Source organism: Oncorhynchus mykiss, chromosome 10 (assembly GCF_013265735.2).
Source record: "Oncorhynchus mykiss isolate Arlee chromosome 10, USDA_OmykA_1.1, whole genome shotgun sequence".
NCBI classification, from domain to species: domain Eukaryota; kingdom Metazoa; phylum Chordata; class Actinopteri; order Salmoniformes; family Salmonidae; genus Oncorhynchus; species Oncorhynchus mykiss.
The window spans coordinates 14,127,827-14,153,238 of NC_048574.1; the positions used below are offsets into that span (position 1 = coordinate 14,127,827).

Here is a 25,412-nt window from a genome sequence, read left to right on the forward strand (position 1 = left end):
CATTCCATTGTTGAGCATTGGTATTCAGAATCGCTGTACTAAATCCGACTGTAGTGGCCTCTGCTCTTTTCTAATCCACTCTACTTTCTCTGCCTATTGGCATCCCGTCATTAAGTAGGTCTGTGATCATAATCAATCCTGTTGGCTTTTTCACACATTCTGGTGCAAAGACATGTGGGCAGGTGTAATAAGGCAGGTGATAAAGCCAAGGTGTATCTGTCGCATCTGGCTTCCTTAGTTAACCAACGGAGGACAATGGGCTCTGATTATCATCAAACAGCGAAGTGATTGGTTCCTTGGTAACCCTTGGCTTTGATTGAGTGAGGGCAAATTATAACCCATCATTTTGAGATTGTTGAAATGTCAACCTCACCCACAGTTTTATTGAGATATTCCATCATTCATTTTGCGACTTAATTAATCACACCACTTACACCGCTTTATATTTATTTCACCTTTATTTAACCAGGTAGGCTAGTTGAGAACAAGTTCTCATTTACAACTCCGACCTGGCCAAGATAAAGCAAAGCAGTGCGACACAAACAACAACACAGTTACACATGGAGTAAAACAAACATGCAGTGAATAATATAATAGAAAAAGGTCTTTAATACAGTGTGTGCAAATGAGGTAGGTTAAGGAAGGTAAGGCAATAAATAGGCCATAGTGGCGAGATAATTACAATATAGCAATTAAACACGAGTGCAGAAGATGAGTGCGCAAGTAGAGATACTGGGGTGCAAAGGAGCAAAATAAATAACAGTATGGGGGATGAGGTAGTTGGATGGGCTATTTAAAAATGGGCTATTGTCACACCCTGACCTTGTGACCTGCTTTTCCCAGTGTCTGGTGGAAAGCAGACAACCAGGTTTTCCTATAGGATTTTGCCTGTGCTCAGCACCATTCCATTTATTTTCTTATCCGGAATAACTCCCCAGTCCTTATTGATTACAAGCATACCCATAACAGGATGCAGCCACCACTATGCATGTAAATATGGAGTTGTATTCAGTAAGGTATTGGATTTGCCCCAAATATAACAGGAAAAAAGTTAATTGCTTTGCCACATTTTTTGCAGTATTACTTTACTGCCTTGTTGCAAACAGGATGCATGTTTTGGAATATTTGTAGTCTGTACAGGCCTCCTTCACTCCAGGCCTCCTGTCAATTAGTGACTGGGTGTATTGATACACCATCCAAAGTGTAATTAATAACTTCACCATGCTCAAAGAGATATTCAATGTTATATATTTTTGTATCTAACAATAGGTGCCCTTTGCGAAGCATTGGAATACCTCCCTGGTCTTTGTGGTTGAATATGTTTGAAATTCAATGCACAACTGAGGGACGATACAATTATCTGTATTTGTGGGGTACATACAGTGCCTTGCGAAAGTATTTACCCCCCCTTGGCATTTTTCCTATTTTGTTTTCTTACAACCTGGAATTAAAATAGATTTTTTGGGGGGGGGGGTTGTCGCATTTGATTTACACAACATACTACCACTTTGAAGATGCAAAATATTTGTCGTGAAATAAACAAGAAATAAGACCAAAAAAAACGAGAACGTCAGTGTGCATAACTATGATGCTGCCGCCACCATGCTTCACTGTGGGGATGGTATTCTCAGGGTGATGAGAGCTGTTGGGTTTGCGCCAGACATTGGTGGGCGGCCCGATCTTGGCAGGTTTGTTGTGGTGCCAAATTCTTTCCATTTTTTAATAATGGATTTAAATGGTGCTCTGTGGTATGTTCAAAGTTTAGTTTTTTTTATAACCCAACCCTGATCTGTACTTCTCCACAACTTTGTCCCTGACCTGTTTGGAGAGCTCCTTGGTCTTCATTGTGCCGCTTGCTTGGTGGTGTTACAAACTCTGGGGCCTTTCAGAACAGGCGTATACAGTGCCTTGCGAAAGTATTCGACCCCCTTGAACTTTGCGACCTTTTGCCACATTTCAGGCTTCAAACATAAAGATATAAAACTGTATTTTTTTGTGAAGAATCAACAACAAGTGGGACACAATCATGAAGTGGAACGACATTTATTGGATATTTCAAACTTTTTTAACAAATCAAAAACTGAAAAATTGGGCGTGCAAAATTATTCAGCCCCCTTAAGTTAATACTTTGTAGCGCCACCTTTTGCTGCGATTACAGCTGTAAGTCGCTTGGGGTATGTCTCTATCAGTTTTGCACATCGAGACACTGACATTTTTTCCCATTCCTCCTTGCAAAACAGCTCGAGCTCAGTGAGGTTGGATGGAGAGCATTTGTGAACAGCAGTTTTCAGTTCTTCCTACAGATTCTCGATTGGATTCGGGTCTGGACTTTGACTTGGCCATTCTAAAACCTGGATATGTTTATTTTTGAACCATTCCATTGTAGATTTTGCTTTATGTTTTGGATCATTGTCTTGTTGGAAGACAAATCTCCGCCCCAGTCTCAGGTCTTTTGCAGACTCCATCAGGTTTTCTTCCAGAATGGTCCTGTATTTGGCTCCATCCATCTTCCCATCAATTTTAACCATCTTCCCTGTCCCTGCTGAAGAAAAGCAGGCCCAAACCATGATGCTGCCACCACCATGTTTGACAGTGGGGATGGTGTGTTCAGGGTGATGAGCTGTGTTGCTTTTACGGCAAACATGACGTTTTGCATTGTTGCCAAAAAGTTAAATTTAGGTTTCATCTGACCAGAGCACCTTCTTCCACATGTTTGGTGTGTCTCCCAGGTGGCTTGTGGCAAACTTTAAACAACACTTTTTATGGATATCTTTAAGAAATGGCTTTCTTCTTGCCACTCTTCCATAAAGGCCAGATTTGTGCAATATACGACTGATTGTTGTCCTATGGACAGAGTCTCCCACCTCAGCTGTAGATCTCTGCAGTTCATCCAGAGTTATCATGGGCCTCTTGGCTGCATCTCTGATCAGTCTTCTCCTTGTATGAGCTGAAAGTTTAGAGGGACGGCCAGGTCTTGGTAGATTTGCAGTGGTCTGATACTCCTTCCATTTCAATATTATCGCTTGCACAGTGCTCCTTGGGATGTTTAAAGCTTGGGAAATCTTTTTGTATCCAAATCCGGCTTTAAACTTCTTCACAACAGTATCTCGGACCTGCCTGGTGTGTTCCTTGTTCTTCATGATGCTCTCTGCGCTTTTAACGGACCTCTGAGACTATCACAGTGCAGGTGCATTTATACGGAGACTTGATTACACACAGGTGGATTGTATTTATCATCATTAGTCATTTAGGTCAACATTGGATCATTCAGAGATCCTCACTGAACTTCTGGAGAGAGTTTGCTGCACTGAAAGTAAAGGGGCTGAATAATTTTACACGCCCAATTTTTCAGTTTTTGATTTGTTAAAAAAGTTTGAAATATCCAATAAATGTCGTTCCACTTCATGATTGTGTCCCACTTGTTGTTGATTCTGCACAAAAAGTACAGTTTTATATCTTTATGTTTGAAGCCTGAAATGTGGCAAAAGGTCACAAAGTTCAAGGGGGCCGAATACTTTCGCAAGGCACTGTATATACTGAGATCATGTGACAGATCATGTGACACTTAAAGTCCAGCTGTGTGCAATCTAACTAATTATGTGACTTATTTAGGGGCTTATTAGCAAAGGGGGTGAATACATATGCACGCACCACTTTTCCGTTTTTCTTAGATTTTTTTAAACAAGTAATGGTTTTCCATTTCATTTCACCAATTTTGACAATTTTATGTATGTCCATTGTATGAAATCCAAATAAAAATCAATTTAAATGACAGGTTGTGATCCAACAAAATGGGAAAAACGCCAAGGGGGATGAATACTTTTCAAGGCACTGTAGATGAAGTAGTCATTAAAGAATCATGTTCAAATCTGCTATTGCCGCCTCCCGAGTGGGGCAGAGGTCTAAGGCACTGCATCGCAGTGTCGCGGCATCACTACAGCCTGGGGTTGACCGGGAGTCCCATAGGGCGTCGCACAATTGGCCTAGCGTCGTCCGGGTTAGGGTTGGGGGTTTGGCCAGGGGGCTTGACATGACTCATCACGGTCTAGCAACTCCTTGTAATGGGCCGGGCGCCTGCCGGCTGACTCTGATCGTCAGTTGAACGGTGTTTCCTCCGACACAAGGCACTGTAGATGAAGTAGTCATTAAAGAATCATGTTCAAATCTGCTATTGCCGCCTCCCGAGTGGGGCAGAGGTCTAAGGCACTGCATCGCAGTGTCGCGGCATCACTACAGCCTGGGGTTGACCGGGAGTCCCATAGGGCGTCGCACAATTGGCCTAGCGTCGTCCGGGTTAGGGTTGGGGGTTTGGCCAGGGGGCTTGACATGACTCATCATGGTCTAGCAACTCCTTGTGATGGGCTTGGCGGGTCATGTTTCGGAGGACGCATGACTCGACCTTCGGCTCTCCCGAGGCCGTTGGGGAGTTACAGCAATGAGACAAGATCATAATTGGATATTATTTAGTCATTTAGGCTTGCCATAACAAAGGGGTTGAATACTTATTGACTCAAGACATTTCAGCTTTTAATTTTTAAATGGAGCATCAGCATTTGCGGGTTAGATTACAGGCTCAGAATGGCCAGAAACAAAGAACTTTCTTCTGAAACTCATCAGTCTATTCTTGTTCTGAGAAATTAAGGCTATTCCATGCAAGAAATTTCCAAATTTCCAAGAAATCTCATACAACACTCTGTACTACTCCTTTCACAGAACAGTGCAAACTGTCTCTAACCAGAATAGAAAGTGGAGTGGGAGGCCCCGGTGCATGACTGAGCAAGAGGACTAGTACATTAGAGTGTCTAGTTTGAGAAACAGATGCCTAACAAGTCCTCAACTGGCAGCTTCATTAAATAGTACCCGCAAAACATCAGTCTCAACATCAACAGTGAAGAGGGGACCCTGGGATGCTGGCCTTCTAGGCAGAGTTCCTCTGTCCAGTATCTGTGTTCTTTTCCCCATCTTAATATTTTATTTGTATTGGCCAGACTGAGATATGGCTTTTTCTTTGAAACTCTGCCTAGACGGCCAGCATCCCGGAGTCGCCTCTTCACTGTTGACGTTGAGACGGGTGTTTTGCGGGTACTATTTAACGGAGCTGCCAGTTGAGGACTTGTGAGGCATCTGTTTCTCAAACTGTGTTCATTTAATAAATTAAAATGTACGCCTACCACGCTACACCTTGGTCCGATCCTTTCAAACAACGAGCGTTACAGAAGATCCCACCACAAACGGACCAAGCAGCGTGGCCAGGAGGAGCAGACATCCTGGACATGGGAGGATATATCTTGGACGGTAAGGGATCCTGGACGTGGGAGGAGATCCTGGCCGGAAAGGATGGTATGGGAGCAGACGGAGGCAGTGAGGGAGGAACAACGACGACACCGGGGTTCGCGACCATGACGGAAGCCCGAGAGGTAGACCCCAAAATTTTTTGGGGGGGAGGCACAGGGTGGTTGGCGGAGCCAGGGTTTGAACCAGAGCCAACTCCCCGTACTCACTGTGGGGAGCGTGTGACCGTTCCGGCACCATGTTTTGCGGTGATACACACTGTCTCCCCAGTACGCATCCACAGCCCGGTGCGTTCTGTGCCAGCTTGCCGTGCGAAAGTGGGCATCTGTCCAGGACAGGTGGTGCAGGCTCAGCGCGCATGGTCTCCAGTGCGCCTCCTCGGTCCAGGATATCCTGTGCCGGCTCTACGCGCTGTATCTCCGGTGCGCCTTCACAGCCCAGTGCGTCCTGTGCCAGCTCCCCGCACTTGCCGTGCGAAGGTGGTCCTTTGTCCAGGACGCGTTCTGCCAGCTCTACGCTCCAGACCTCCAGTGAGCCTCCACGGTCCAGTATATCCTGTGCCGGCTCCATGGCACGAAGCCTCCAGTGACGATCCATGGCCCAGAGCCTCCAGTGACGATCCATGGCCCGGAGCCTCCAGTGACGATCCATGGCCCGGAGCCTCCAGTGACGATCCATGGCCCGGAGCCTCCAGCAACGGATCCCGGACTGGAGCCTCCAGCGGGGGTTCCAAGCCCGGAGCCTTTTGCGACGATCTACGGGCGGAGCTACGAGCGGAGAGGGACCTGCGTCCCGCACCGGAGCCGCCACCGAGGGTAGCTGCCCACCGGACCCTCCCCTATGGGTTCAGGTTTGCGGCCGGAGTCCAACCCTTTGAGGACTGTCACGCCTTGACCTTAGAGACCCTTTTAATCCACTATTTGGTTAGGTCAAGGTGTGACTAGGGTGGGCAATCTGTTTTCTATTTCTTTGTTGGCCGGGTATGGTTCCCAATCAGAGGCAGCTGTCTATCATTGTCTCTGATTGGGGATCATACTTAGGCAGCCTTTTTCCACCTGTAGTTTGTGGGATCTTGTTTTTGGTACTGTGCTGTTTAGCCCTACTAGACGTTTCGTTTTGTATTTGTTTTTTCGGTGTTCTTTTAATAAATTAAAATGTACGCCTAGCGCGCTGCACCTTGGTCCGATCCTTTCATCGTCATTCGTAACACACACACTACAGTGATGTAGTGGATAAATGTATAAACTACAGTGGGCAATCGAGATAAGATGAACAACCACCAATATACAGTTGAAGTCGGAAGTTTACATACACCTTAACCAAATACATTTAAACTCAGTTTCTCACAATTCCTGACATTTAATCCTAGTAAAAATTCAATGTCATAGGTCAGTTAAGATCACCACTTTATTGTAAGAATGTGAAATGTCAGAATAATAGTAGAGAGAATAATTTATTTCAGCTTTTATTTATTTCATCATATTCCCAGTGGGTCAGAAGTTTACATACACTCAATTAGTATTTGGCAGCATTGCCTTTAAATTGTTTAACTTGGGTCAAACATTTCGGGAGCCTTCCACAGGCTTCCCACAGTAAGTTTGGTGAATTTTGGCCCATTCCTCCTGACAGAGTTGTTGTAACGGAGTCAGGTTTGTAAGGCCTCCTTGCTCGCACATACCTTTTCAGTTCTGCCCAAAAATATTCTATAGGATTGAGGTCAGGGCTTTGTGATGGCCACTCCAATACTTTGACTTTGTTGTCCTTAAGCCATTTTGCCACAACTTTGGAAGTATGCTTGGGGTCATTGTCCATTTTGAAGACCTATTTGCGACTAAGCTTTAACTTCCTGACTGATGTCTTGAGATGTTGCTTCAATATATCCACATAATTTCCCTTCCACATGATGCCATCTATTTTGTGAAATGCACCAGTCCCTCCTGCAGCAAAGCAGCAAAGCACCCCCAAAACATGATGCTGCCACCCCCGTGCTTCAAGGTTGGGAGGGTGTTAGTCGGCTTGCAAGCCTCCGCCTTTTTCCAAACATAACAATGGTCATTATGGCCTAACATTTCTATTTTTGTTTCATCAGACCAGAGGACATTTCTCCAAAAAGTACTCTCTTTGTCCCCATGGGCAGTTGCAAACCGTAGTCTGGATTTTTTAATGGTGATTTTGGAGCAGTGGCTTCTTGCTTGCTGAGCGGCCTTTCAGGTTATGTCGATATAGGACTCGTTTTACTGTGGATATAGATACTTTTGTACCCGTTTCCTCCAGCATCTTCACAAGGTCCTTTGCTGTTGTTCCAAGATTGATTTGCACTTTTCGCATTAAAGTACGTTCATCTCTAGGAGACAGAGCTGTATGATGGCTGCGTGGTCCCATGGTGTTTATACTTGTGTACTACTGTTTGTACAGATGAACGTGGTACCTTCAGGCATTATGAAATTGCTCCCAAGGATGAACCAGACTTGTGGAGGTCTACATTCTGTTCTGAGGTCTTGGCTGATTTGTAAACGTTTCCCTATGATGTCAAGCAAAGAGGCACTGAGTTTGAAGGTAGGCCTTGAAATACATCCACAGGTACACCTCCAATTGACTCAAATGATGTCAATAAGCCTATCAGAAGCTTATAAAGCCATGACATTATTTTCTGGAATTTTCCAAGCTGTTAAAGGCACTGTCAACTTAGCGTATGTAAATTTCTAACCCACTGGAATTGTGATACAGTGAATAAGTGTAATAATCTGTCTGTAAACAATTGTTGGAAAAATTACTTGTGTCATGCACAAAGTAGATGTCCTAACCGACTTGCCAAAATTATAGTTTGTTTAACAAGACATTTGTGGAGTAGTTGAAAACCGAGTTTTTTAAGGACTCCAACTAAAGTGTACGCACTTCAACTGTAAACGAAAACATATGACATTTTTAGAACTGTATTGTTTGCATTTTGATTGCATTTTAATGTAGGCCTATAGGGAAGTTAAGCCATGAAGCATATCTACTTTGTTTTAACTCCTCACTTGTTTGATAAGATTAGTACATATTTTCTGAAGAGACCCCAAGTTTGGGGTTGTCACTAGTTAACACAGCCACAAAGTCAAAATTGGCAACAATAATAAAAAAATATTGGTCTTCATTGAAGATCAGGGTTAGGCATAAGGTTAACAGTGTGGTCAAGGTTCAGGGTTTGATTTAAAATCAGATTTTAATAGGAGATTGTGGAAATAGGCAGGTTTTATGAATAATTATGACTTTGTGGCTGTGGTAACTAGTGACGACTCAAGTTGGGAACCACTGTACTAACCTCTCTCTCTGCATGTGTAACCGATGTGAAATGGCTAGCTAGTTAGCGGGTTGTGCGCTAATAGCGTTTCAAATCGGTGACGTCACTTGCTCTGAGACCTTGAGTAGTTGTAGTTGTTCCCCTTGCTCTGCAAGAGCCGTGGCTTTTGTGGAGTGATGGGTAACGATGCTTCGAGGGTGGCTGTTGTCGATGTGTGCAGAGGGTTCCTGGTTCGAGCCCAGGTAGGGGCGAGGAGAGGAACGGAAGCTATACTGTTATACATGCTTCCTTTTTCTCTCTGTCTCCACTGCTTCCTCCTGCATGCATGTCTGTCTCAGTAGCCTTCTCTCTGTAAAGCATAGTTATTATGAGAACTTAGCAGCCCACGCAGGCAAACATAACGATCAAACCACTGTTCATGATTCCGCTCCTTCACAAAGAGGCAGGCGCAATTACAACTGTCAGATCAAAGCTTACTGAGCTTTGATCAATGCCGAGACAAATATTTGGATCTTGACCAGTAATTTACTTTGTGTACTATATATACACTGCCTTCAGAAAGTATTCAGACACATTTACTTTTTCCACATTTTGTTACATTACACCTGTATTCTAAAATGTATTAAATAAATAAAATATCCTCCAGGAATTCACACACAACACCCCATAATGACAAAGCAAAAACAGGTTAAGAATTTTTTTGCAAATGTATTAAAAATAAAAAACAAATACCTTATTTGCATAAGTATTAAGACCGTCACGTCTGGAGGAAACCTGGCACCATCCCTACGGTGAAGCATGGTGGTGGCAGCATCATGCTGTGGGGATGTTTGTCAGCGGCAGAGAATGGGAGACTATTCAGGATCGAGGGAAAGATTAACAGAGCAAAGTACATTGCAATCCTTGATGAAAACCTGCTCCAGAGCCCTCGGGACCTCAGACTGGGGTTAAGGTGGACAATGACCCTAAGCACACAGCCAAGACAATGCAAGAGTGGCTTCGGGACAAGTCTCTGAATGGCCTTAAGTGGCCCAGCCAGAGTCTGAACTTGAACCTGATCGAAGAGTGTGCAAAGCTGTCATCAAGGAGAAGGGTGGCTACTTTGAAGAATTTTAAATATAAAATAACATTTGTTTAACACTTTTTTTATTACATGATTCCATGTGTTATTTCATAGTTTTGATGTCTTCACTTTTATTCTACAATGTAGAACATAGTAAAAATAAATAAAAACCCTGGAATGAGTAGGTGTGTCCACTTAACACAAATATAAAACGCAACAAGGATCTGTACACAGTTCCTGGAAGCTTAAGATGTCCCAGTTCTTCCATGGCTTGCATACTCACCAGACATGTCACCCATTGAGTATGTTTGGGATCCTCTGTATTGAAGTGTATGACAGCTTGTTCCAGTTTCCACCAATATCCAGCAACTTCACATAGCTATTGAAGAGCAGTTGGACAACATTCCACTGGCCACAATCAAAAGCCTGATCAACTTTATGCGAAGGAGATGTGTCGCGCTACATGAGGCAAATTGTCACGTACGTGAGGAGACGGACCAGGGCGCAGCGGATGTAGAGTTCCACGTATTTATTATAAAAGTGAAACTTAGCAAAAACAAAACAAGAAATCGATATACTAACAAGGTGGGAAAAATGCTACCTAAATATGATCCCCAATTAGAGACAACGATTACCAGCTGCCTCTAATTGGGAATCATACAAATCACCAACATAGAAAAATTAACTAGAACACCACATAGAAATAATAAACTAGAATATCCCCAGTCACGCCCTGACCTACTACAGTGACAGTACCCCCCCCCCCCCCCCCCCCCCCCCCCCCCCCCCAAAGCTGCGGACTCCAGCCGCAAAACCTGAAACCAAATTGGGAGGTTAGGGGGGGTGATTAGTGTCGGTGGCGGCTCCGGTGCGGGTCATAGCCCCCGCCCAGACCCTGAAACCGACCATGGCTGGGCATCGGCGCAGAGAAGCGCTCCGGACTTTGTGCTGGGCTGGTCGTCGTGCTTGGACTGGACACCGGCGCTGAGGAAGGCTCTGGCCTAGGAGCGGGACACGACGTCGTGTCTGGACTGGACACCGGCGCAGAGGAAGACTCCGACCTTGGAGCGGGACTGGACACCGTACCTGGAAGCTCCGGACCGTCGACCGTCGCAGGAGGTTCTGGACCGTGGCAGGGGGTTCCAGACCGGGGACCGTCGCAGGAGGTTCCAGACCGGGAACCATCGCCGGAAGCTCTGGACTGTGAATACGCACTGGAGGCCTTGTGCGTGGAGCCGGTACAGGTGGCACCGGACTGGTGAAACACACTTCAGGGAGAGTGCGGGGAGGAGATGCAGGACGTATTGGACTGGGGAGGCGCACTGGAGGCCTGATGCGTGGAGCATGCACAGGTGGTACCGGATTGGTGACACGCACTTCAGGAAGAGTGCAGGGAGGAGACACAGGTCGTACCGGACTGGAAAGGCGCACTGGAGGCCTAGTGCGTGGAGCCGGCACAGGTGGTACCGGACTAGTACCACCTCTGGCAGCTCCTGGCTGACTGACGGCTCTGGCAGCTCCTGGCTGACTGACGGCTCTGGCAGCTCCTAGCTGACTGACGGCTCTGGACAGACTGGCGGCTCTAGCAGCTCAGGACAGACCGGAGACTCTAGCAGCTCAGGACAGACGGGAGACTCTAGCAGCTCAGGACAGACGGGAGACTCTAGCAGCTCAGGACAGACGGGAGACTCTAGCAGCTCAGGACAGACGGGAGACTCTAGCAGCTCAGGACAGACGGGAGACTCTAGCAGCTCAGGACAGACGGGAGACTCTAGCAGCTCAGGACAGGAGGAAGGCTCTGGCAGCGCTGGACAGGCAGGAGCACCTGTAGGCAGAACACGGAGAGACAGCCTGGTGCGGGGGGCTGCCACCGGAGGGCTGGTGCGTGGAGGTGGCACTGGATAGACCGTACCGTGCAGGCGCACTGGAGCTCTTAAGCACTGAGCCTGCCCAACCTTACCTGGTTGAATGCTCCCGGTAGCCAGGCCAGTCCTGCGAGGTGGAATAGCCCGCACTGGGCTGTGCTGGCGAACCGGGGACACCATGCGTAAGGCTGGTGCCATGTATGCCGGCCCGAGGAGACACACTGGAGACCAGATGCATAAAGCTGGCTTCATGGCACCTGGCTCGATGCCCACTCTAGCCCGGCCGATACTAGGAGCTGGAATGTACCGCACCGGGCTATACAGCACTGGTATAACACGGTGCCTGCCCGGTCCCTCTCTGTCTCCGGTACGCACGGGAAGTTGGCGCAGGTCTCCTACCTGGCTTCACCACACTCCCCGTGTGCCTCCCCCCAAGAAATGTTTAGGGCTGCCTCTCAGGCTTCCAGCCGTGCTGCCTCCTCATACCAGCGCCTCTCTGCCTTCGCTGCCTCCAGCTCTGCCTTGGGACGGCGATATTCCCCTGGCTGTTCCCAGGGTCCTTTACCGTCCATAATCTCCTCCCAAGTCCAGGAGTCTTGTGTTCGCTGCTGCTGCCAGTTACCACGCCGCTTGGTCCTTTTGTGGTGGGTGTTTCTGTAACGGCAGATTTCCTCTTTGTCTGAAGAGGAGTAAGGATCGGACCAAGATGCAGCGTGGTAAGTGTTCATGACGATTTATTAAAAAAACTGAACAATGAAATACAAAACAATAAACGAAGTGATGAAAACGAAAACCGAAACAGTATTGTGTGGCGACAAACACCCACAAACCAACAGTGAAACCCAGGCTACCTAAGAATGATTCTCAATCAGAGACAACTAACGACACCTGCCTCTGAGAACCATACTAGGCTGAACACAAAAACCAACATAGAAAAACAGACTGCCCACCCCAACTCACGCCCTGACCATACTGAATAAAAGACAAAACAAAGGAAATAAAGGTCAGAACGTGACAAAACCAAAGGGAGTGACATATATAGTGCAGGTAATCAAGGTGGTGATGTAGTCCAGGTGAGTGTCATTATGAAAGTAACGATGGTGACAGGTGTGTGCCATAACGAGCAGCATGGTGACCTAGAGGCCGGAGAGGGAGCACACATGACAATATTTTTATTTTGTACAGGCTTCCTTCTTTTCGCTCTGTCAATTAGGTTAGTATTGTGTAATAACTACAATATTCTTGAGCCATCCTCAGTTTTCTCCTATCACAGCCATTAAACTCCGTAACGGTGTTAATGTCACCATTGGCTTCATGATGAAATGCCTGAGCAGTTTCCTACCTCTCCGGGGAAAACTGAGTTAGGAAGGAGCCTGTATCTTTGTAGTGACTGGGTGTATTGATACACCATCCAAAGTGTAAATAATAACTTCACCATGCTCAAAGAGATATTTCATGTATTTTATTTTTACCCATCTACCAATAGGTGCGCTTCTTTGCGAGGCATTGGAAAACCTCCCTCGTCTTTGAGGTTGAATATGTTTGAAATTGAATGCTCAACTGAGGAACCTTACAGATAATTGTGTGTGGTACAGAGATGAGGTAGTCATTAAAAAAATCATGTTCAACTATAATTGCACATAGAGTGAGTCCATCCAACGTATGGGACTTGCTAAGCACATTTTTACTCCTGAATTTACTGAGGCTTGCCATAACAAATGGGTTGAATACTTATCGACTTAAGACATTTAAACTTTTAATCAATGTTTAAAAAATTGAAATCATTCCACTTTGACATTATGCGATATTGTGTGTTGGCCAGTGACAAAACATCTCAATTGAATTCATTTTAAATTCAGGCTGTAACACAACAAAATGTGGAAAAAGTAAAAGGGTGTGACTAGTTTCTGAAGCCACTGTATATGTTTAAACCCAAATAACGACTATATGTTGTGTTTTTGAATGAGTGGGCTGGGCAGTCAAAGGTAACTTATTTTCACTGTGGGTAATGTTTGCAGAAAAGCAGAGTTACTGCATAACACACCCTTGGTGAAGAGTCAGGATGTACAACCATGAAGGTTAATGAGGCCTGAATGTTAGGGGAATACCAAAAATAATTAGTCTATTTTATTGTGGTAAGGGAAGTTACCCTGCTGTGCTGTGTTGGGGTAGTGTTACTGAGCTCATTTCACAACCATCAAAACAACCAATTTTAAGCTGCTGCTTGTTCAGAAGCAATACATCAGCACCTTTTTAAAGTGGTATATATCTTCTCAAAAACATAAAAGTTTACTTTTATGCCTGAGAATACATCTTCTGGTAGGGTACTGTTAACATACTGTTTATCTGTACCTAATAGGTGAAACTGACTACCAGCATCAGTTTGCTCGATAGCATCCTAGTGATAGATATATATTTTCTTAAATCACATAGGATTCACATTTGTATTCCTAAGCATTAGTAATCAAGCCTCGCACAAACAGACATCAATGGAGCACACAGATGATTGTATTATCACATTCACATTAATTCTTAGAATATTACTTACGATGCTGTATTAATATCAGTGATGTAGTGGTAAAAGATGGGTAATGGGTAAACTGTAAACTCCAGTAGGCGATCGACCACCTATAATAAACGAAAACGTATTACATTTTTAGAACTGTATTGTTTGTTTTTTTATTTCATTTTAATATAGGCCTATAGGGAAGACAGGCCTACATTAAAATGAGATGTTCATATTGAAACATACCTTCTTTTTAAAAGTTCCTAACTTGTTTGATGAAATTAGTACACATTTTCTCAGAAGACCCCACATGGTGCCCCTAGCCCAAGTTTGGGGGGTTATCACTAGTTACCACAGCCACAAAGTAAAAATTGGTTCATGAAAACAAGAGCTTTTTGGTCTTAATTTAAGGTAAGGGTTAGGCATAAGGTTAGCAGTGTGGTTAAGGTTAGGGTTATGGTAAGGGTTAGGCATAAGGTTAGCAGTGTGGTTACGGTTGGGGTTTGGTTTAAAATCTGATTTTATGAAGACAAATTGTAGAAATAAGCAGGTTTTAGCAAGAATTATGACTTTGTGGCTGTTGTAACTGTAGACGGCCCAAGTTTGGGAACCACTGTGCTAACCTCTCTGCTTGCTTCCTTTCTCTCTGTCTCCTCTGCTTCCTGCATGCATAGAGAGAAATTGTAATGGCATCTTTTTCTAGGCACTAACTCAGCCATTGCTCGTTGGGCAAAGCCTATAAGGAAAATAAATGCAGTTATTGGAGGGTTTATGGATAAACGCAGAAAATAACGTATGTGATAAACAAGTTTAGGAGAGCTTATACGTTTGTTCTATGAGAAACTACATCAGCTAATGACACTGTGAATTTATTTTCAAATAAAAAACACAAATCACATAAAACCATCATAATTCAAAAAGGTAATGTTAACTGACTTCTATTATCTCATAGAACAACATGTATACAATTTCCTAAATCTGTGTCAACCTCAGACCTTATTTTGAGCGTTTATTCCCAAACCCTATTCTTTTCCCATAGGTATGGTTGAACAAACCAGAGGTAATATATTTCCGGATATTAGGACTACAAAATGGTGAGCTTTATTGCAGCCTTCCTCAGCCTCACCCCTGAGCGCATCATCACTGTTCTGCAGTTGCCATGGCGCCCTAGCAGCAGCCTAAGCAGAGAGTTCCTGTACATTTTGTAAATATTTAGGTAATTTGTTAGTTTATGGCATGTTTTTTAACGAACACTTTGTTTTAAAGAATGACCAATTAATCTATCTAATGAATGTATTTTAATCAGAATCCACCACAGCGTTAAGACAAGCTGGCAAGGAATTTGTTTGGCTAGCTAGCTAGTTAGCTGTTTCGATTCCAATGCCAACAGTGTCTAGGTGTTGAGGATGGAAAGAAGCCGAAAGCAATATGGCAGAGGTGTGCAATAATGAGGATCGTAGGGAGGTCAAAGTTACAAGGCTGCGCTTGATTTAACATTGAAATGTGGTGTGCTTTCTGGGGCCACATAATTACCGTACCAGCATCCAATGGGTGCTTCGTTTTGGTAGTAGTGAATGAGTGGCTAGCTAGCTACCTACTGAGTCCATGGACTTTTGTGGCTAAACTAAAACAATCTGACAGTTCTACTACGGAAAAGCCAGGAACGGCGAGACACATTGATGAGACCGCACTGCCTGCCTCCAGACTCTCCCCCTGTTAGACCACCTCCCTCAGTTGACCACTCAATTCATGAACTTTCTAGTGACTGTCCATCCCCTTATGTTGTTTTTCTAAATTAATTGTAATTTTTAGCTTTGAGATTCTTAGAAAAGTTAAGTTGAATAAATGATTAATCACTGTCTCAGTAGCCTTCCCTCTAAAGCAAATGTATTGTAGTGACCCGCACAGACAGCTGTGTGTTATGTGTGAGGTTATTAGTTGGTTGTGTTGTACTTACCAGTACCCACTGTTCGCGGGGTCCGACATGCCAATCAACCTGCTATCTGCCAATCACGGGAATGCCTGGAGTGTTCTGGAGCCGGGCTTCCTGGTGGTTGGCGGAGTGGCGTGGAGGGGGGTTGGGCAGGGGGATGGAGAATTGGAAGTTAAGACCAGGTTTAGCCATTGTTCTCTCTCTTACGTCTGGCTTTCACAAGCGAAGGTCACGGTTGTTTTATAGGGTATCCTTCATTTATTTGGCGTGGGCTACGGCCAAACAGTAGCCTGTGAGAAGTTGGGTTAATAAACCGTAAATTCGTAAACTCAATCCTCTGTCTGGACAATTGTTATTTTATGATCTAGTCGAACTCGGCTAGGCAAACCGAACGAGTGTGCTCGCATACTCCTAGAAAATAGTTTTGCTTGAATGACAAGAAAAAAGTGGCAATAGTACCGTTTGTCCATCTTGAGACACCGTAGCCAGTATACACTTCTTCAAACTAGTCAGTATTAATAAAATCAGTTATTAATTTTGACATTTATGCAGACACGATCTTAGTCACGCAATTTTACATCTGACTAAGAGGTTTGGTGCAGTACTTCAAGTATGTTTTGTTGTTGCATGAAAATTGTGTCTCTTGTTGAAAGAAACAATTCATTGAAGAATTCCTACTGTTGACCAGTCACCGAAGAAGGGGCGGAAACCGGCTACCAACGCGAGGATTTTTGTGTTCACAAACAGACGAAAAAACATTAGCCGAAGATCAAAATTATCAAAATGTCGACATAATATATGCACAAACTGATTCGGATGGGAAGCATGAGAATGTATTTAGCCTTTTGAGAAAGAAGTGAACGTGCTCTGCTAAAAAGGCAAAGCCGGGCGACGTTCCACTCGTTCGTAAAAGAAGCAGGCGCGATTAGAATGGTCAAATCAAGAATATAAGAGTTCTGACCTTTGGTCAACGCTGTGTACTGTTTCTTTTATTATTATAAATAAGAGGTCCTGACCTCGGTGTCCTTAAGGCCATGAAGGTGCAGCTAAACCCACAATGTCAAAACGTTTCACCCCATCATTTCTGAAGACTGTCAGGAGTCACTGAAATCCCTGACCAGTGATCAAATACCAACATTTTTATTTTATTTAACTAGGCAAGTCAGTTCTTATTTACAATGGCCTACACTGGCCAAACCCTAACCCAGCCAATTGTGCGCTGCCCTATGGGGCTCCCAATCACAGCCGGTTGTGACACAGCCTGGAATCGAACCAGGGCCAGTAGTGCCCAGGGATAATGGGGAGCAGATCAGTGCACTAAGGGAAACCCGCCATAGACTATAGATATACACTTACAAATTCCAGTCGGCCACACTGGCATTTCATTTTTTTTAAAGACACCATCTCAGCTTCCATCCTCCCAGGCCATGCCAACTTTCACACATCATGGGGATCTGTGGACTGACCCAAAAGCCTGGTATATATCAGCGAAGACCCTCCCCTAATTGCAAAACAGTGCACCTGGAGACAAATACCACAGAGATACTATTAAATTCTAATTCCTAATTCTATGACAAATACATACACCTGGGTTAATTAAGATATACACAGGTCACAATAGGAAGGAAAGCGATAGTTCTTTTTACAGTGCATATTGTATTTATCATTGATAATAGGGGACATTGGTGGAAGGTGGTGGAACTGACAGGACCTTTTCAGAACGTCTGCAAGCAGCCAGCAGATGGTCTAGCCGGATAGACATGTCGATCAGCTCATCCAAGCTAAGCGTAGTGTCCCGACAAGCCAGCTCCCTGCGGACGTCCTTTCTTAGGCTACACCTGTAATGGTCTATCAGGGCCCTGTCGTTCCACCCAGCTCCAGCGGCCAAAGTCCGGAAATTCAGCGCAAAGTCCTGCGCACTCCTCGTCCCCTGCTGGAGATGGAACAACCTCTCACCCGCTGCTCGGCTCTCCGGAGGATGATCGAACACAGCCCAGAAACGGCGGGTGAACTCCAGGTAGTGGCCCCTCGCTGAGTCGGGCCCATTCCAGACGCCGTTGGCCCACTCCAGGGCCCTACCCGTCAGGCAGGAGACGAGGACACTCACGCTCTCCTCGTCCGAGGGAGCAGGCCGAACGGTGGCCAGGTAGAGCTCTAGTTGTAGCAGAAATCCCTGGCACCCCGCCGCCGCTCCATCCGTCGTAGGCGTGATGCGCAGAGCGCTGGCACCGGATCCCGCTGGAGGAGATGGTAGAGTTGCTGGTGGTAGGGTAGTGGGGTAGTAGGGAGACCACTCCTCTCCCAACGGTCCATCCTCTCCATCATTTGATCCATTGGTGATCCGATGCGATGGAGGATGGACGTATGATGAAGGACTCTCTCCTCCATTGTGGGGAGAGGGGTGGTCACTGCTCCTGCTGACTCCATCTGGTGTTTTGCGGGCTTCTGTAACGTCGGGTGAGTGATGAATGAGGAGTCAAATGCAGAAGGCGAAGTGAACGGGAAAAACGCTTTAATGTCCTTCAAAACGTAACAGGTCCAAACATGGGTGAATGCCCTAAAACACTGCCGCTAAACAAACCCAAAACCTAGTTACAAACACTGGACAGCACAAACACGATACATCACCAAACGTAACAAACCAGCAAGCCCGCACAAACACCAGCGGGCAAAACGAACTTAAATAACACCCATCCCAAAACCCCAACAAGTAACAGGTGAAAACAATTAGACAAAAACAAACGAAAAGGAAAAAGAGATTGGTGGCAGCTAATAGACAGGCGACGACGACCGCCGAGCGCCACCCGAGCAGGAAGGGGAGCCACCTTCGGTGGTATTCGTGACAGCAGTGTTCAATACTTAAAGTAATAAAGTGACATCCCCACCCATATGGTTATATTTTTAAGGTGTAAGTACTATTAACTTTTTGACACTAAATTGCATGAAGTATTCTGAACTATAACGATTCATTTTTTTAGTGAACATAAAAATGCAGGGTCCCTTCCAAGTCAATTATTAACCTTCATTAATATATTTTTTTAAGTTTAAGTAGTTTTGATTAATAATTTTCAGTGGTCGTGTCTTACTGTTTAATGTTGTTTAATGTATTTGACAATATCTAATTTTATCCCACCTTAGGAGGCATTGTTGAGCACATTGGTCATTCCTCTAACAGTAACTGGAGGTAGAACTGTAAGCATCACAGGATGTTGCATTAACCCCTGTTATTAAGAGTGGTGACTATAACTTTGTTGATTGTGGTAATGGGTTGTCTCATTGTTGAACATCAATTTGCCAGATGGTTTTGATATCTGTTCATCATGATCAATTACACCTCATAGTATTAAGCATTTTGTTGTGCTATCTTAGAAATATAATTTTCTTTCTTCAAGTATGCATACAACATTGTGAAAAAGTATCATTAAGTCTACACATTTTTAATTACCCACAATCCTCTACAAACATAGGTACGTGGTGCTATTAACTATTCATAACTTGCAAAAACCTAATAATTCTATATCAGCACAAACACAGATGAATCAAGTGTTTTTACTCAAATATCAATACGTGTGAATACTACTTTATAATTTTAAGTAAAGGCATAAAACATCAAATCAAGAAAGAAAAACATATAAAAAACATTTGACTTTAAAATGTTAAATAAACTTCAAGAACTTTGGATTAGCAGAACACAAATATAGTTATAGTTACTCAATAACCTAATATTTGTTAACAGTACTCAAACATTAAGCAGTAAGAAATCTTATTGACATACAGTATGAGTTAGGACCACTTTTGTGATTTGAGTTCTACTGATCATTGGAGATGTGTGAGTAGACACTACTCAATTTCTTTAAGTTAGGCAATTACTTTTTACATTGCAGTTGTCAAAGCAGTTTGACCCGTTTCCAAGGAATGTAACAAACTTGACATGAAAAATGTGCAGCAGTATTCAACAGTGTTTTATAGGCTTGAGGCTGATAATGTAATTCCTCTCTAATGTATTTATGGCTAGGATTAATCATGTGATTTACACACAATGCTGTGTTAAGTGACCTTCACCATTAAAATAAACCCTTTCATGCTCAGTTAAAAGCACTGTCACTTTTATGAATGCCACTAAGAGACTCCCTTTAAAACTGTTTCCAAGAAAATATTATTTCATATGTATTGGATTGATTTTACGATTATTACACTGTTACTATAACCTCGCGTCAGGCTGTTGTCACTGCAGTACTGCAGCTCCCCATGTCTCTTCGACAGCAAACTAACAAATCAGGTTATACAGGCTCATCAAAACATCTCTAAAAGTCTGTCCACTTTGTCATGGCAGATATAAGAAGTATTAGATAATAGGTATATTATACTATACACACTATATGCACTACAAAATAAGTTGGTATTTTATTTATTTTGTATAAAACAAACCACAACACAAATATTCAATACAAATACAGTATTTACAGATTCAATACACAAAACAGTACATCTTTAAGACTTTTCACCGAAATTAACAGACATTTTTTCACCATAGTTTGTTATGAATGATTATTGTCCTGGAATATACAGCTATATACAAGTGTAAATAACGGATTTTATTTTCACAGTAAAACAGAAAAAACTGATATAGTTTTGCCCACCCAAGTGGAGAGTTTCTGTGTTGAGCTGGCAACGGGATAGGTGCCCTCATATCAACTATGGATCTTGTAAATCATCAATACAGCTATGAGCACAATGATTTAACAAAGACTAGAAACACAGTAGAGCATGACACTTGGTTAAAAACTTCCTGTCAAAAATGCTATATCACTTCAGAGATCCACCAACTGTCACAGAACAGCAGAGGTCAAATGGCAAAGATGGTGTAGCTTAAGGTTCAGAGGTCACGAAATAAAGAAATATTTTAGACTGTAGAGTCAGAGTGAAGTCTTTTGTTTCTGAACAGTGTCTGAGAAAGAGTAGGCAGGGCTTACAGTGGCCAGGAAATCCAGGCATGGCTCAAAGTGGGCAAGAGATCTGTTGGAGATAACTGGTCGTGCTGTTGTTCAGTGTGTTGTTCAGAGCCCAATGGTCGGTGTAAGAGACGAGATCTTCAGCCATTGGTAGGCCTGGGCTCAGTTCTGTGTATAACCGTAGCTCTATTTCCGACCCTATATGGAAAACAAAACAAAGCTGGTCAGTGATGCAAGAGAAGCACAGCTGAATGAAGTTACAGATTTCCTCTATGTTGTGCAATGTTGAGAGCAGCCTTGTTAGAGGATTTTGATGTAATGAAGAAAAACAACTGAAACTTAGGCTCCGGTGTAATCATTCAGTTCTTATCTCTGCCATCTGTTTACCTTACATGCATTATTATGTTTCACACCTTATAAATATGAGAAGGAAATTCTATTGACTGAAATACGTTCCTCAATCGTCTGACACATATACATTTTTTTTCTCAAATATGTTTCTAAATGCCCTTGGATTCCATCAGTTTTATTTTCCTGTTGTAGTCTTTCATTTTGACTAGCAAATGTTTCACAAAGACAATACATGCAGACATGATGAAACCCTGCCGTTGAACACTACAGTATAACAAACAGTCAGATTCCCTCTAGCATCATTTACCTGAGTTATCACTCCATTGGCTCTCTGGACTGTGGTTAGACTCTGCAGTGTTGTATGTCTCTACTGTAGCTACTTCATTGCTCAGGAACCCCTTGCTGTTTACACTGCCTGGCAGCTCCAATTGCTCCAATTGCTCCCAATGCTGTGCAATCTGAAAGAGCAAAACACAGGGGATGAGCCTGGTTGCATTTTTGCTTGGTTTAACTGTGTTAGAATTTGTTGTATTCAATGCAGAATACCTGGTAAACATGGGTATTCCTGATAATGAAAAAAGCACACTGAACATGTACTGGTAGAGACAAACTTACCTCAATAAGTGTTTCTTCGTTCAAATCTTCATAGTCTGTAAAGTTGAAGGAAAATTGACATGAGCATTGCGCAAACCTCAATTATATTTGCAGCCCACACTCACACACAGAGTTGAATCAAACCCAAGCATCCAGCAAGCTTAATCTTACCTGTGGAGTGATCCGGTGACACTTGGAAAGACGAGTAGTAGTTGATGCTGTCTGGTCCTATTTCCACAGAGGTGATAAAGTCTGGAACATCAGGGTCATTGACAGAGCCATCAAGATATGACGCTGCTGTGATGGTCTCCCCTAGGTTGTCTGAGCTGTCGACTTTGTTCTCCTGTATCTTTCTGTCCTCCTGCAGGTGTGTGTTGGTGTTGCGATCCTCGAGGCAGTGGGTTGCACTGTTGTCCATTTCCTCTGTCTTGATCTTTAACCCCTAGAGGAGGAAACAGCAAAACATTAAATAAGATTGTAATATTCATCTCTGTTGTCACTGGTCTGAATACAGCCAGCTAAATATACATGCACCGCTCTTTATTCAGCAGAGGGAAAACAGTACTACAAGTGATGATAAGGGGATTCCAAAGATTGTTGCAGTTAAAAAGTAATATAACCTTGTCATTTTTCTTTGCATCCTTTGCTTTTGACCTCTTGTTATTTGGCTTTGTGCTGACGCTCAGCATTTTGTAAACGCGCACCGCTCCTGACCCTCTGTTGATGCTCTTGTCTTTCACCTCCTTGATGTCAGGAAGGGAGTTCATTGCACAGCGGAAATTAGCCTTCCATGTCTTAGGGTCTGGTGTAGTCTCGCCTTGTATGAATTTCCCTGCATCAACAGACAAGTAATATCATTGTTATTACGATGCAGGAAGTAGATTGAAAAACCCTAAGGTGCTGAAGTGCATATTGTTCATCTAGCAAAAATCCATTATTATAAGAGGGGCTATTCCACACTAGGTAGTCTAAGTATGTGTAATTTGCTCACCTGTGTGCATGGCCCATTGCTTGAATAGACAGGCATCCTTGTTCAGGTCCCATCCATGACGTGCAGCATGCTTCCATGGGATGGAGAATATCTTCTTGTCCTGGACAAAATCACAAAGAAATGGGTTTCAAATTAGCGCCTCCTATCTCTCACCCCAGTGTCTCTCCTGTACACGCTTAGTTGTTATTTATTTTTTAATTTGTTTATTTAACCTTTATTTAACTAGGCAAGTCAGTTAAGAACAAATTCTTATTTACAATGACGAGTAGTCCTGTTCATGGATAATAGTACTAAATATGTTGTGTGACATCAATACCTCGACTGAGCTCTCTTTATACAATGACAGTGTCTTTGTAGATAAAGGAAAAATCCTTAGATGAGTTTGACGAGCAGGAAAGTCTTACCTTGTCCACCCACACCAATCCACTGATGGAGTTGGACTCAATCTTATCCTCCAGCCAAGGCCTCATTCTCATCCTAGACACAGGCATGGTTCCTGGGAGATCAAGGAGAAGAGATAAACTTAGTTTTAGGCACATGGCATTTGGGGTAGATTTACAAGCACGTCACTCCCACCCACTACCCTGCTCAGTTAGTGCAGATGTTTAGTGCGCTCAGTGAAGTTCATGACCAGGAAGTGTGATGTAGCTACTATGACCATTGCCAACAACTGGCAAATTACTGGAAATATGTGCAAATCAGTGAAAGACAGCAGTACTACTAGTATGTCCATCATGTGCATTTTAGGACTACATTGAAATTATTTTAAAGTGTTCTAATTAACTTATTCAAGCAGATGCACGGTTATACTATACAGTGGTATAAAGTACTTGAGTAAAAATACTTTAAAGTAGTACTTAAGTAGTTATTTTGGTGTATCTTTACTATTTATATATATTTTTTTGTTAACTTTTACTTTACTACATCTCTAAAGAAAATAATGTACTTTTTACTCCATACATTTTCTGTGTTTACATTTTGATCGCTTAGCAGCACAGGACATGTCTCTGATCTGGCGGACTCGCTAAACACGTTTGTAATGATGCGAATGAGTGTTGGAGTGGCTATTTATAAATACATAATAAAACAATATAATGGTGCCATCTGGTTTATAAGGAATTTGAAATGATTTATACTTGTACTTTTGATACTTAAGTATATTTAAAACCAAATACTTTTAGGCTTTTACTCAAGTAGTATTTCATTGGGTAACTCTTTACTTGGTAATTTTCTATTAAGGTCTCTACTTTTAGTCAAGTATGACCATTGGGTACTTTTTCCGCCACTGATGCTATATCGCTATTTATGTTGCATTCGAGGTTAAAGGGGGCGAGTTCTATAGCTCTTGAAAAGAACGAACAGACGTATTCAACCACGCACACTTTAATCGTGCACTGAACAAGCGCATGCATATTTTGACCAATCCATTACAGTGCCTCTAAATTAGTGTTGCGACCTTGACCCACTAAAACTTGCAACTTTATATTTTAACTAGAACTCTTGAAATGTCATAAATATACTACTGCAAAACTGCAACAAATTATAACTGCATTGTTCCATGTCTCGTTAAATTCACAAATGAGCGCATCGCGCACACCACTTTGCTTCTAGCCTCGTGTCAAGCGTAAATAAGATCTGTCAATGTGTGGGATATATGTGCCAAATGACAAAACACACGCTGCTGCACACATGGAAAACAAATCTCAGTCAATTGAATAGAAAATAGCATATACTATAAATTACAAGTATATCTGCTATAAATATGTACAAAGAGCACTAGCACAAACACAACGTTTCCACGTAGCCCAGTGCATGCAATAATAACATAAAATCACTTACAGCTACAATATGATGTCGCTTAATCCCGGTGATTTGTAATTGAGCCTAAAAGCAGGTATTTCCTTTTGTAAAGATGGAGCGGGAAGTTATTCCTCTGTGATTCCTTGTAACATTTATATCCACTCAGGTCTTCCTTTACAGTGTGTACAATCTACTGAAGGAAACTGGTTTTTATATAAAGTGGGTGGGATTTCCCCAATATAGTATCATGCACACCCTTCATTGGTGGGGGAGACAGTTTGGGCAGCAGTCCGCATCTGCGCTGAGGCAGAACTGCGCGTACAGGCGCGCTCAAACTTCAGGCAACATGATTTCCGAGAAATCATGCTGTTGTGAGAGATAAGGTGTGACGAGGAAGTCTTGAGCATAGCCAATAAACGAATATATTGCATGATCCTGCATGTAGCATGATCACGACGTATCAGTTTACAATATATTGGCTCAGTGAAGTAATCATTCCACATGAATTCCCGCCAATTGTCCTAAATAAATACACATAATTAGATAATAAGATTGCGCTATTGGGTGAGTGGCCTATGCATTTTCTGTTATCGATGCAGTTATGTCCCGCAAAGCATCAAACAGCCAAAATCCAGGCAAACCCTTCAGAATAAATTGTAGTCGAGACGCGCTTTTCCGGGAAATGGTGTAGTTATTCAAATCAACGACAGGGGCAGTCTTGACTCTCCAGTTGATACAGAGTTGTGTCAGACTCCAGTTCAGACTTCATGTTGCTGGCAACA

The 25,412-nt window shown here is 43.2% G+C and overlaps 2 protein-coding genes across 2 annotated transcripts in view; one reads left to right on the forward strand and one right to left on the reverse strand.

Annotated features, from left to right (window-relative positions):
• Positions 1-25,412, forward strand: part of LOC110533375 (long-chain-fatty-acid--CoA ligase 6) — a 95,276-nt gene that overhangs the window by 12,675 nt on the left and 57,189 nt on the right. The window lies entirely within an intron of this gene.
• LOC110533376 (interferon regulatory factor 1) lies at positions 20,325-24,823 on the reverse strand. Its single transcript, XM_021617512.2, has 8 exons — positions 24,670-24,823; positions 23,235-23,326; positions 22,831-22,930; positions 22,460-22,671; positions 22,011-22,281; positions 21,861-21,895; positions 21,553-21,703; positions 20,325-21,092 (listed from the first exon to the last, which is right to left on the reverse strand). The coding sequence occupies exons 2-8, from the start codon at positions 23,319-23,321 to the stop codon at positions 20,941-20,943; spliced, it is 1,008 nt and encodes a 335-aa protein (XP_021473187.2). The 5' UTR covers positions 23,322-23,326; positions 24,670-24,823; the 3' UTR covers positions 20,325-20,940.

Bases quoted from the DNA above. Each gene is read 5' to 3' on its own strand.
- LOC110533376 (XM_021617512.2), bottom strand. From the start codon at position 23,321: ATGCCTGTGTCTAGGATGAGAATGAGGCCTTGGCTGGAGGATAAGATT. The intron at 22,931-23,234 runs GTAAGACTTTCC...GATTTTGTCCAG, and splicing joins GATTGGTGTGGGTGGACAAG to GACAAGAAGATATTCTCCAT. The intron at 21,704-21,860 runs GTAAGTTTGTCT...TTGCTCTTTCAG, and splicing joins ACGAAGAAACACTTATTGAG to ATTGCACAGCATTGGGAGCA.